Source organism: Cibotium barometz, chromosome 25, assembly GCF_041138505.1.
Source record: "Cibotium barometz isolate CiBa-2024 chromosome 25, ASM4113850v1, whole genome shotgun sequence".
NCBI lineage: Eukaryota > Viridiplantae > Streptophyta > Polypodiopsida > Cyatheales > Cibotiaceae > Cibotium > Cibotium barometz.
The window spans coordinates 18,736,001-18,750,358 of NC_141070.1; the positions used below are offsets into that span (position 1 = coordinate 18,736,001).

Below are 14,358 nucleotides of genomic sequence, written 5' to 3' on the forward strand. Positions count from 1 at the left end.
ATACATCACTTGTGACCAAGCTTGTAAGTTAATCAAGCAAGCATCTCCATATACACTTATAGCTGGGAATTTGTATCGACGAGGCAAAGATGACATCTTGAGACTATGCATTCTAGAGAAACCCATTTCATAAATGAGGTAGTGAAATTCTTGTTGGATGAGTTTATGGGGTGATCCATGATGAATCATCATGTTATTATCTAAAAGGAAATAGACAAGCTAAAATCACCAATAAGGTCCTTTGTTCATTCTTAACCAAGGCTTTAAAGGAATCATGTTGAGATTAGGCATTTAAACTTCTTGCTACTCTTTGGGCTTATCAAACGGCATACAGGACAGCTAATGGCACGAGATATTTTCGCTTACTATATGGTCTTGATGATATAAGTCCAAATAAATTACTAATCCCCACCTTGTGGGCAACAAAAGATGAAAATCTTGCGGCTCACAACCTTTTAGAACCATTAATTACATTGGAGAAGTTGGATGAAGCATGACTATATGCGATGATTGAAATGTGGACATAGAAACACCGATGAAAGTGTTGGGTTGATGCCAATATTAAAAACATAAGTTCCACGTGGGTGATTTAGTGTTGATGTATAACATCAAAAAGAGAAATAAGAAACTTAAGCTTCGAGAACTCTCCAAGAGTGGTGCAATTCAATTCAAAACGTCAGATAGAATTCCTATGGAGACCTTCATGAATGGTAGTAAACTCCATCAATCTTTTTGGACTTTACAAAATTCTAGAACTCTCCAAGAGTGGTGCAATTCAATTCAAAACGTCAGATAGAGTTCCTATGTAGATCTTCATGAATGGTAGTAAACTCCATCAATCTTTTGGACCATTAATAGCGGAACAACTTAAAAGCATACATGCCTCCCAAGAAAAACGGAAACTAAAAAGAGAAATGCAAAAAAAAACTATCAAGGAAGTTAAAGAATGCGAGAAAAAAATCAAATGCAAATGTCAAGTGTTGCAAGTCATGTGTTTTGGTAATCAAAGATAAGAAGGAAGAGTAGGAATTAAAGCCAACTGGCTATGGTTATACTTGACCATGAGCCACACATTCCTCATCAATTAGGATTACTAGATTGTGGCACAAGTTACAATCTTATGTCCTATGAATCGTGAGCATTTCTAGGCAAACCCAAACTAACTCCTATGATTTCTCAAGTACATGTTGTGAATAATTGCTTAGTAAATTTTGTTGGCATGTGCAAAATGGTATTTTCAATTGTTGACATATCTTTTGAAGGAAAATTGTTTGTTATACCTTCTTCATCACTATCTGAGGAGGCGCTGCTAGGGAAAAATTGGATGGGACATCACTGATGTACCATTGACTGGGACGCAAGGACGAAAACTTAAAAAATTTCTAATCAATAAATCAATGTTCTTATTATGGAAGATGAATACATTAACTTGCTTGATGAGAACTCCCTCCTTGCATTACCTTGATCCACAATTTTTGCAACCCATGATCTAAGAGGGGAGAGTCCTAACCGAGTCAATCCCTCTACTTGTTCCTCTAACAACAAAGGTTGATTCCATTAAACGACATAACATTCAAAAGCCAAGCCACAAAATGGAGACAACTGATAGAACAATCACAAGCCCAAGACTCTCAATCATGGATAACTAAAAGGCTTTTGGAAGCCTAAAAATGTCCCCTAGGTATAAACATTTGGATTCCTAAATCTACAATACATGGCCACCATTGTCCACTAGCTCAACCAACTCACAAAAAACATGACGCCCAAGCACAAATCATGACAATAATAACCAAAAAAAAAAGACATACACTGTGTCCAAAACATACTGAAAGCCGCTGCGGAGGCCTGGTCCCAAAAGATCCCAATAGCGCATAGAAAAGACAGGCGTCGATCCGTCCTCCCTTGGGCAACTATGGTGCGGCAGGACCCTCAAGGCCTCAGCAAGCTCAACCTCTGAAAGAGGATCACCCAGAACCGTACGCATACCATCTGTGACCCTCCGTTGCACATGGACCCACACAGTCTGTCTACAAGCATCCCGAGCCTCAGTGGCTGGCTCCACTGAAAGCAGGTCTCTATAGAACCTAGTGGCAATGGCTCCGATCTCCCCGGACTCAGTAGCTACCGATCCATCCGGCCTCCCAAGCTGACGGACTCCTGCTCGAGCATGGCAGGGTCCAGTGATCTCAAAAAACTCCCCAGTCACTCTATCACCAAACTGTGTCCACTGAGAGGCCTGGCGACGATAATAAAACTCATGTCTCTGCTCCTCTGCCTCTCTAACCTCCTCGCATGACTGGCTCAGCTGGGACGCCACCCACTGACATGCAGGCTGTTGCTGCTGAAGGCGCTGAAGGAAGGTTGCGTCTCAGCCGATGCTCCTGCTCGCGAGTCTCTCTTAGCCGCGTCAAAGCTGCAGAGTGCAGAAAAGAGCTAAGCTCGATGAGTCCCTGGGCACACTGGCCTACTGCATCCTAGTCAGAGCACTGACTATCATGCCAGATCCTCTCAATGTCCTCAGCGAGACTAGGATCTGTAAGTACCCTCTCTGGGATCCTCAACTATAAGCTGGGCTCCCGTGTCCGCTCCTCAAATGTCAAAATAATTGGGGCATGGTCTGAAAATGAGGTGCCAGCGAGAATGCCAACGGAGCCCCCTTGCTCCCCTAACCAGTCGCCCACATAAAAGCGATCAATCCATGATAGATTAGTCCCTCCCTGCTGGCAATCCGACCGAGAGAAACTAAGACTATCCTGAGAGCGGGAGAAGGCCTCATGTGCTGCCATGCATCAGTGATCCTCAGTGACATGCAAAATCGCTCCCAAGCTGCAAGCTCCGTGCCGTGCACTGTAACATGACTACCTCCCACCCTATCGACTGGGTCCTCAAGCATGTTGAAGTCTCTCCCTACACACCAATGTGCGGCCTCTGGCAATGCATCCGTAACTTGGGTCCAGAACTCTCCTCTAGCACTAGCATGGTTGGGCAGGTAGACATTGAGCATGCCCAAGAGCTTATCATGCATCCTCAGAATGACATACCGTGCTCTACCAGGCACAATGATCTCTCGATCCACAATGGCCTGTCTCGCCATACATCCGCAATGACCATGCATACTCCTCCCTGTCCACCCAAAGGGCCAAACCCTGCAGACCAAAAGCTGTCCCATCTACCAGGCATCACCGAACCATACCTCCGGATCTTGCTCTCACCCAAGTGGTGCTCTTGCATCATCAAAATATCAATACTGCCACCAACCAGGCATCTCTGTAGCTCCTGCCTCAAGCAACCACGATAGCGTATATAATGTGCTCCGCCAAGGCCCTGTACATTCCATGAGATGATCCTCATGGATGACCTGGCGAGGTGGATGCTGTCTCAGCCATACGACGGGCCTTCACAAGTGGCTTGGATGGAGAATAGTCCCCATCCGAGCGGCTACGAATTTGCCCACCCGGTATGCTGGAAGAATCACAGATCAAGCGCTAGTGGCTGTCCCATGGCGACTGCCTCCCGCTCAGACAAAGCAACCTCGTGTATGCATACATATCCAGGGTCATGTGCTAAGTCTGCCACTATGCGAACAACCAAATGACGAATCCCTGAGGCATCCACACTCCCGGGATCCAAGAAAAAATGAGCCAACTCCCATAGTCTGCCTATCACATCTGTCACCTCCAGATCGCTCACATGATGGGAAAACTCAACTGCCTGAGTCTTCAAAGTGTTAAGAGCAAGCTCCAGAGTCCACTCCCGGTCGCATGGGCCACAGAGAGGGAACGAGAAGGCCACCGCTGACTCAAGTGCCTCCTCCCCCCAGGCTGGTGGTATCACTACATGAACTCAGATGGGTGCTAGCTCATGGGTGCCCTCTGCTCCAAAAAGCCATATGAAGGAGTAATCAAACGCCTTTGAGCGCTGTCTAGTGCCGAGGCGACTCAGCCAACTGCGGATAGATGATATCCGTGAAGCCCGAATCGGCATGGTACGTCTCCTCTGCGGTGCTCGATCAAGGTCAGTGCTCAGAGCCCTCCGGACTGCGGGTGAACGCGAGGGGTCTGCCAGGGCCTCCCGGGGAGCTGAGGCAAGCGGGGGGGAGGGGGGGCGATGGGGGTGGAGAAGGAGCTGCTACCGAAACCGGAGTGGGGGCGAGAGACGGCGAAGGTGGAAGCGAGGCGGTAGGGGAGGAGGGGGGTGGGGGGGTGAAGGAGGGGGTGCTGGCATCTCTTGGTCCTCAGTCGTCGCAAGGGTCTCCTCGTGGAGGGGAGCAAAGCTGTTCCTCATGGGAACCCAGTGATGCTGCTGAGACTGTGGTTGCTGCTGCATCGGTCTCTGGGCATGTTGCTGTGGCTATCTCCTTCGACGGCGCCCCTGAGAGGTCTCTGTGGCCTGAGCAGGTGTCCTGGAGGCTACCTGCCAAGCCGCATCTGTGGATGGGCCATCAGGGGCCTGCTGCTGTGGTGTGGGTCGTCGAGGTCTCCTACGAGGACAGGCCTTGGCCAGATGGCTGACTTGCCTGCAAATGAAGCACTGGTTTGGGAGCCGCGAGAACTCCACTCTTTGATCAATCCATCCCCCCTATCCTAGGGCAGCTGAATGACCTTCGGAAGGGAGGAGATGTCAGGGACCAAAACTCTAACCGAAAGTAGCCGCTCTGGCCACCACTGAAGCTGCTGTGGGGCCAGTCTCTAGCACCGAACCCACCAATGCTCCTAGCCTAGAAAGGAGCGGAAAGTACTCACGACGGAGTCCAGGGAAGCAAACTGTAACATGGAAAAGGCGCTCTCCCTGCTCGGTCGTTGCTGGGTCAAAGCCATGCTGCCAAGGTCTGAAGAATGCCCGAGCACCCCTGATGTGTAGGGGACTTATGGCTAGGACCTTGGCCGTGCTCTGGGCTGTCTTGAACTCGATCTGGTAGTGACCACGGCCCAGTAGCTCAACGTCCAGGATCTTGTCCACATCTGCAAGAAGATGGGCCTGGAGAAGGTCCCGGATCTCCCCTCTACTGGGGCGAGTGCCAACTATATGGCAGATGGTGGAATGTGCCTGGAGGCATTCCACCTCTACGGCGAGGCTCGCTTCCTCTTCTAGCGAAAGAGAAAGCCTGATGGGTGTAGAGGGCTGTGGGAGAGTCCCTCTGAGGTGGGACGGGAGGAGCCTCCATCAGTGTCTGAAGCTAAGTCGAAGGCAGAGCGAAAGCAGAAAGTCCTACAAGAGCCGAGCTGCACACAAAGGACGGAGGGGGAAGGCGGAAGGCAAAAAGAAGAAAAAAGGGGAGACCCCAGTGGGCAAAAAAATCAGAAAAAAAAGGGGAGGGAGACAAGGCGGCGAAGACAAAAAAAGCCCCTAGGGGGAGGCAAAAACAAAGCGAAAACAGGGGGCGGGGGGTAGATAAGGTGACGGCAGCGAAAGGGGGGGCGGGGCGCTGAAGAGAGATGGGAGGGCACGAAGGAGAGGAGGAGAAGCTGGGGGGTGGCGGGCGCTGCAGTGCAGGGTCGCACAGGGCAGCCAGGCGGGGGGGAGAGGGGCAGACGCGACTGCAGGTGGGGGGGAGCAGATGTGATGGCAGGAGAGGGGGGAGCATGCAGACAGCGCGAGCAAGAGGGGAGCGTGAGCTTCAATGAGCCACAATATTATAAAAGTGTTCTCATAGGTCGAAGTTATGGACTACAAGAGACGTCTCTTCACATGGCTTTGTTTCGGATTATGATGGCACTTGCTACTGCACTTGATCTGGAGGTGCATCATCTCGATGTTTGGACTACGTTTTTACATGGCGATCTCTCAAAAGAGATTATTATATATAATGCAACCATCCTTTCATCTTTCAACAGATCATCCTAGTTACGTTTGCAGGTTACATCGTTCCCTTTGTGATCTAAAACAGTCCCCATTGTCTTTGGTATCATTGTTTTCATAAGTTTATGGTCTCTCAAGGGTACACAAGATTGTCCATAGATAGGATATTGATTGTTGCTCTATATGTTGCTGATATACAATTAGTAGGTTCCAACCTCTCTGACTACCTTATCATCCTCCTCCATTGACCACAATTTAAGCATTTCAGGGTCTACAAAAGCTCTACATGAGGGATTCTTGCACAAGCCATCCCATTTCCATACTTCCCTACATGCAAGCTCTTTGACGAACAAACCTTTCTAGCATCTTCATGAACCTCTCCAAAAAGAACATCCAACATGAATGGACGATCCCTGCCATAGCCACCTCATCCACAACATGAACTAGGAGATGCATTTGTATGGTTAAGATGTTGGTCGGGAGAAACTTCTCCACTAATGTAGTTGCTTCTATGGCATTTAAGCAAGCTACTTACAAAGTGTCTTTTCTTATCTCCTTCAATGAAATCCAATGGACCATAGTGCCAATCTTGTATATTGTATCCCTTATGTTGTTGATAAGGTAACCTTTTATAACCACACGCAAGAAAAAATGTAAGAACTTGTGCCAATCATGTGAGTTTAAACCAGAGAGCTTGTTATCCTTTGTAAATGCCCCCTTTACGTAGTGCATTCATCTAGTGGAGTACGAAAGTCTGAAATGCATTTCTTAACTTGAGCTTTATCTTCTTTTATCAATACCCAAGGAGCTTTAGGTAATAGCAACTTACCATCACTTCTGGTTCAGGACCAGAAGTGTCGCATATGATCACTTATTTGTAAATCCTCCCTTTGACCCTTGCTCTCTGTGACTCCATTAATAGTCTTCCAAATCACTATGGCTATATTTTTAAAAATATGCGTAGGGTCATGCAAATGGTTAATTAGAAGACCTTCCCAATATGGTAGTTAGTAGAATATGAACAACCGCTTCATTCCAGGGGGTGGAGACCCTTGGCTATCCTCCCATGCTCTTTTTCAATCTATTCCCTTTAGTGTAGGAAGAGGAGGACCCAAATAGCCCTCACTTAGCTCATGATCCTCAGGTAGATACTTCTTGTGACCCTCATACACCATCTTTCTCAAGCCTCTTGAATGACGAGAATCTAGTTTAGGTCCACGCAAAGGACATGCATTGTATCCAGAGATTTGTAGTAATGTATTAGAACAAAAAATATTACACAACCATCCACATATATCAATAGCTACTACATATTAACAAAATAGCTTACCATTGCATTCTCCATAGCATGGCCAATCATGCATAGTCCACATTAGAAATTCCTCGTAATGAGAATTCCCTTTGTCCAAACCTCTTTGACATGTCATGAACATCAATTCCTTCCCACATACTTTGTAGCTCCTCTATTAAAGAGGCTGCAGGAACTCTTTCCCCTTGGACATCTTTCCTATACCTGGATTCTCCACACTGTGGACATTTTGCAATACCTACATGCTCATGCCAATAAAGAACACAATCATTTTGACAAGTGTGATAGGAATTGTAGTCCATACCAATAGATTGTAATCTGTATTTCACACGTACGGTCCGTAGACATCTCGTTGCCTTCTGGCAATATTTGATCTCTCAATGACCTATCATATTCACAAATGCTGATTTAATAAAGGTAAAATAAAGAGATTAAAAATGAAAAGGATGATAAGTACTTACGCAAAAATCTTTGATACGCTAGTATTGAACCATCCAAATATTGATTGCAATTTTAGCATCACGAGGAATGTATGCAGAAGAGATATATGTGCACCATGATACAGAGGTGTACAGGCCAGTCTATGCAACTCTTGCTCTTCTCTTGAGGCCTGCTCTGTACATTGATGGACACCGCCCATCTCCTGCATTGTTTCTCGCTCGATATCCCCCGTGTCATGTAGGAAATCTCTCATGTCATCCATGTCTTGCTCCAAATACGTCAGAGAGTCCACCATGGTTTCTTCTTCACCATGAGGCTGATAGTACTTACTTGTGTTGTTATCTATCTAGTACACTCCACTTGGGTTGAAGGTCCAAGTAATCGATCTACTGCTTATTTTGGAGGACACACATCCGCAACACCAAGTAATGCATTTAGATTCTCAACTAAAAATATACCATTTTTCTTTCATATAATAATCTTTCATCGTCGAAACATATGTCAGAGATATGTTAGTAAAAACGTCAATAATATCATCCGTAAATAGTATGGACACATATTTGGACGCATATACTAACGCTTTTACTAGTGTATCTTCTGACCCTTTTATCGATGTCTATTCGACAATATTGCCAATGTATGTTCAGACACTGAAAAAATGACAAAGCCGAAAAGTGGACTCTATTTTGCTCATTTTTGGCTTCTTCTCTTCCATGCGCAGTGGGTAAATCTTGCTTCCTTCCTAATTTGCATGTCCCCTATCTCTCTCCTACATCCCTACACTCTCCTACTCTAACATCTTGCTTCCTTTTTAATTTTTGACAAATTAAATATTCTGATCTCTTTTTTTAATTTTTTTTCACAGATTTTTTTAACCGCCTTCCATCCAGTGAGCTTTTGGTTTTTCTCTCTGTTACATCTCTGCACTCTCCTATGTTTTCATCTTTCTTACTTTCATGTTTTCTTATTTTTGAGAGTTTTCATTGTGTTCTAATTTTTTGTTTTTTGTTGTTTTTACAGATTGTATATCACTACTATCTACCCCTAATCTCTGAAAGATAATCCTCTTTTTTCTCTCCTTAATCTCTTCATATTATTTTGATTTTTTGCTTTTAAAATGAAGTTTATTAGTGTGTTGATTATTCTTAATCATAACTTTCATATCCATACACATATATAGATGGAGGACCATACATATAGCCCAAAAAAGACCCCCAGCATTACCTCCCAACCAATTGTCCCATCTACTCCACGCGTCATGAGCTCTAACCAATTTTGAGCTTTCATTGCACAAGCCACCATTGAGCAAGCAACCATGGCTAGATCCTATTTCAACCATGGCAAGCTAGGTGCAGGCCCATCATCCAGTACCACAAGTGTCACACTTACACCCACCCATACCATCCCCTACTCAAACTCCCCCACCCTCGGGCCGTTCCTCCAACCACCGCCACGGTACGCGTCCTAAAGGTAATGGTGGTTGTTGTGGTGATGGTAGTGCCACAAATGCATTTACCCCTCCACGAGAGCGTCCACCTATATAGAGTGATCGATACCCGCATCTCATCACGTCAATCTAGTCAATGTTTAAATAGTAGCCCTCTCCCTAATGCAAATCAACACCTTACATAGTGTGGGAAGGAAAGGTGGTACTTGATGATGTTTGTCTCAGGAGATGCGTAGTGGTGTGAGGAAACTATGCAAAATAGTATTTACCCACAACACTTTAACCAGATTCTTCCACCTTCCATCAAAGAAGAAAACAAGGATTTGCAATAAACTCAAGAGCGAGTTCAAGCCTGCCCCAAGTAGCGAAGAGGAAGTACCCAACAAGTGGATCTACGATCTCATAAGAGATTGTATGAAACAAAAGAGGTTTGATGTCACCCAAGCGATGAAAATGGGGAATAAAAGCCTTGGTTCATTGACTAAGAGACATTGGATGAGGAGGTTAGGAAGCAGGCCAAAAATCCTCAATGATACTTGAAACGGCAGGGAGTAATGACAAAGCAACTAGAGAGCGTGGAAAGCTCGCATTTTATGAGTACTATCCATGATTTTTGTAGCCTCTTGTTTGTATGCCAATTTAGTGTATCGTAGACTGTTTTTATTTATGTTTTGTTTTCATGTATGTAGGGGAGGGTGGTTGGACAGTAGGCTACTGAGCTAGAGGAATGTTATACACACAAGCATGTCACTTATGCCTTGCATAAGCGCATTGAGCATAACGGCAAAAATATAGATTGGAACGTTGTGGTTTCGGTAAGTACATTGTACCATATGCGAGTTTTAAGTTTTTGGTAAGATTGTATATACTAATTGATGGGTATTGCATTTTTTTTGCAGAGAGCAATACCCGAGCCTCCTCGTTGGAAAGGATGTCACAAATTAGACACCTTTTAGCTAGTATAGCTTTAGTGTTGTATAGATCTTTTTGGTTTTGAAATTGTACAAATCTTTCTTGCACCCCTTTTGGGCATATATAGGTCGCTCGCATATGGGACGATTTTTTAATATATTTGGACTCGTATAAGTATACATATCATACAGTTTCTATCAATGTCTCATTGTCGTTTGACACCAAGTAATTTACTTAGATGCTCAACTTGATTTTGTACATCTTTATTTATGGTGATAACTTAAGTGTGTTAAATTTCAATCGAATCCAGCTTTTTCTTCAAATCTTTAGCAAATGGTGTATTCAAGTGTATCCAGGTATATAATTATATGTGTATGATTCATTATTATAAAAAAAACTTACCTACATCCATCGATAATGCTCTACATTTGTCGATAAAGGCATCGATAATACTCTACGTTCGTCGGTAATATCATCGGTATCTGTCACTAAAAGCATTAAAATATGTGTGGACATACACTATTTTTGCAATAGAAGTAGGTACTCATATTTAGACAGGCATACCGACAGTGTTATAGATGCAGGTTCCCACGTATATACCAACTTTTATAAAGACATGTATTCCGACGTTGTTATCAACTTTTTCTTAGCGATATTTTTTTCGATGCGAGTATCAACGCTCATGGGTTTTAAAGTGCAAGTGTTTTACATTGAAAAAAACATTGATATTTTATTGTCCTGTAGTAGTGATGCTTTGGAGGTATCGAGTCTATTAATATTTCATGCAATAGGTACATTATGCAAAAGGAGGGAGTATGTGACTCATGCACCGTCCATTAGGGTGTGAATTAGAGGTAATTTCTTGGAAAGTACGAAACCAACACCATGTGCGTCATCCATTAGGGTGTGAATTATAGGTCATTTCTTGGAAAATACGAAACCAACACCATGTGCATCATCCATTAGCGTGTGAATTAGATGCCACTTCTTGGAAAGTGAGCAAGCAACACCACATTATGGATGTGCTTCTAAACTTGTGGTCTTGTTGTGAACCATACAATCCATGTTTGTAAACATGCACACAATCATCCCAAGCCCATAAGAGGACAACATTGACACACTACATGAATCTCCCCAAGCTCTTTAAATACTTTTCTCTCATATAAAGTGCTCTTTTGAGCACAATATGCACTTTGACATACTACTTCCAAGTAATGGCTTTCATGACTCCGACCGTATCACAACCTTTTGTCCTTGTCAAAGGTCAAAGTCCAATTTTCAAAAGTCTTGCACATTTTCAAAATCGGGTGAAGTTACACAATTCAAGTGTTAACTTCTCCCTTACCAATCCTATCAAAATAGTAATTCCAAACAATCTTAGTCAAGTTAAAAAATTAGAATTTTTAAGAGTATTATTTATTGATAATTGTAAAATTATTCAATGAGCATAACTGCTCGTAACGCACCCGTTCGGGTGAGGAACCTTCGTTTATATCTAGCCCTATTAGAGAACCAATTAATATATCCGGCAAGTTCCTCTAATCTGCACACAACAAGTAAGCGGTGTTTTGATCAAAACACAATAATTGTTGATTTTCTTCATGGTATCAGTTGAAAACGAGAAAAAATATAACTAATTAATCTTGCACTTGGAAGCACTCATCTGGATAGTGTCTGAACATGGCATAATAAAATCAAATGTCTTCTTTGACTCGTACATACAATATTGATAAATTAATTGATAGAAATTATTGTCAAAGTTGTGCATGCGGAAGTTTGAATATACGTAGAGAGAGAGAGAGAGAGAAGTTGACGCAGAGAGAGAGAGAGAGAGGTTGGCAAACAAGTCTTGACGTGTTTTAGCAATGAATAGGTGGATATTACAATGGGTGGGCATGGGTATATATACCCTCACAATGGAAATGGCCGACTCATGTAGCATAAGTTAAATAATAACTTACGCCCTTTGTTACAACTTGTTTCCACATGAGATACTAATTTTAACACCCTCTCTGTAGCTCATAGTGGACATAGAAAAGAAACCAAGTCGATGTAGATACAACCATGGACACCTCAGTACTGGCCGAATACTGAATACACCTCGGAAAATGCACCAAACAACCTGTCTCCTCAAGGAATGCCATCTTGAGCTTCAACTGCCACAAAGAATAATGAATTGCAGACAACTCCACATCCATGATCCTCCATTCGTTGAACTGAGAACACACACGTCCAAAAGATCTCCTAAACATTGAAATACCGACACATGACGCCCAAAATTCTGCTACACAATGAACTAGGAACTCATCCCATCCATAGTCTGCTACCAATGAACTATGAACACATCACGTCCATAGATTTGTCAAGCTGTTCCATGCCAGATGCATGTGCCTTGAACTCCGACACACGGGTCCAAATCACCAAAACGGGAGCACAGATTGCCCCTCTCTGCCACACATGCCTCTCTCTGGCTGAAGCACGTGGTAGCATCCATCCACCAAGCTAGAATGCTGGAGCATGTGCGAGTGTAGTCCTCGCCACACCGGCAGACGCCGTAGCATCTCTAGTAGAATCACCGTCACTATCATCCTCGTCAGCGTTGCCTTTGCCTTTGTCATTTATCGAGCCTTGAGCTTTAGCTTTGGATTTGCAATCCCGAGCCAAATGCCCTCGCTTTCCGCACTTATAACAACGGCGCCTAGACTTCTTATTGGATTCGGATGCAGTATGTGCCGATTCTACATCCTTCAGAACTCGAATCTTGCCTTGGGAAATGAGCATTGCTTCCTCCTCAATGAGAAAAGAGGTGAGATCATCAAATTCCAGCTTTTCCTTCGTGACTTGTAAGCGTAATGCCCTCGAGACCATCTCGTACTCCTCAGGCAACTTCGTAAGAACCAAGGCAGCTAAGTGGGTACTAGTTAACGCACTATTCATAGCCGATAACTGATCATGGATAACCTTTGCCTTCATTAGAAATGACTGCATAGAGGTCCCGGCTTCAAACTTGATGGAAAACAACTGGCCGAGAAGGGTTAATGCTCGCATTGTTGAGTCTCGATCAGACATTCTTGCAAGCTTTGACCACATTTCCTTGGCAGTCTTTAAAGTCTGAATGGCAGGGGAAATTTCCTTGGTGAGAGATTCTGCAATCGCCGACATTGCCTTCGCATTGTGAGCATCCCAATCCACAAGAGATTTGAGAAACTCCTCCTCCTGAAGACGTGTAAACCAATTGCTATCCCTTCGGGGACGTTCCTCCGAGCCATCAACAATGTCCCATAAGCCTTTTCTACTAAACCATAGCCTCATGATCAAGTTCCAATGCGCATAATTGTCGCCATTCAGTTTGTCGTCCTTGCTCGAACACGGGAGTCCCATCTCGAAAACTCCGTCCACCTCTTCTCACTCGACCCGGTCTGCTCGCCTTGTGCGTTTCCTCAAGCCTTGGGCTATGTACTTTGCTACCTTGAACTAGCTTTATACAGTCGTGCTACTGCCAGCCTTGCACACCTGGACTTCCCCGATGGTTGCGCCTGTGTCATTGGCAGCCTCTCGCCTGTGTCTGTTTGTGGTTGGCAGCCCTCTGCGCCTGAGCTCAACCCTCTGCGCCTGAGCTCTTAAGCCACAATTCTGCTCTGCTGCTCAACACGCAATGTGCTGTTGACACGTGCAGTTCACGCCATGTCACTGCACCAGCCTCACTTCCTGCGCCACCTCAGTCGCTATCAGCCCCCTTCTCCAACTCCTTCGTGTGCCCAAGAATCAACGAGCACTCAGCTCTGATACCATGTCAGAATCGAGCATGCGGAAGTTTGAATATACGCTGAGAGAGAGAGAGAGAAGTTGACGCAGAGAGAGAGAGAGAGAAGTTGGCGAACAAGTCTTGACGTGTTTTAGCAATGAATAGGTGGATATTACAATGGGTGGGCATGTGTATATATACCGTCACAATGGAAATGGCCGACTCATGTAGCATAAGTTAAATAATAACTTATGCCCTTTGTTACAACTCATTTCCACATGAGATACTAATTTTAACAATTATCATGTTTGAAAATTACAATTAAAGATCTACTAGAGAAAACATACATATGAGGTATGGTTGATGGAACCGCAACCGCCAATCGTGATGATCATCTAGTGTGGGCCAAAAAAAATATAAATGGCAAGGCGGAGATACTCCTACACTTTGGCAACAAGTAGATCCAACAAGTACGGACCCTTGTGAATGTTAAAGCCATCTGGGACAGATTGAAAGCCATGTATGAGCACAACAATATTGCAACACAAGTGGCTAATTTCAAGAAATTAATTACTTTCATCTTGGCAAAAGACCAAGATTTCCTTCAATTTTTGGACCGATGGCAAATCATTCTAGATGAGACCATCATTTCTTGCCTTGTCTTGGCCAATAATGTGCAAGTTGCTTTACTCTTGGCCACCTTGG

The 14,358-nt window shown here is 44.2% G+C and overlaps 1 protein-coding gene across 4 annotated transcripts in view; it reads right to left on the reverse strand.

Moving 5' to 3' along the window:
- The window catches only part of LOC147624326 (MADS-box transcription factor 23-like), an 81,002-nt gene that overhangs the window by 55,369 nt on the left and 11,275 nt on the right, over positions 1 to 14,358 (reverse strand). For 2 of the 4 annotated variants that reach the window (XM_086819308.1, XM_086819309.1), the window contains exon 2: positions 7,413 to 7,493. The exons of the other annotated variants lie outside the window; for them this stretch is intronic. In XM_086819308.1, coding sequence (XP_086675434.1) covers positions 7,413 to 7,493 — 81 coding nt within the window. The remainder of the gene's footprint in view (positions 1 to 7,412; positions 7,494 to 14,358) is intronic. 4 annotated transcript variants of the gene reach the window in all.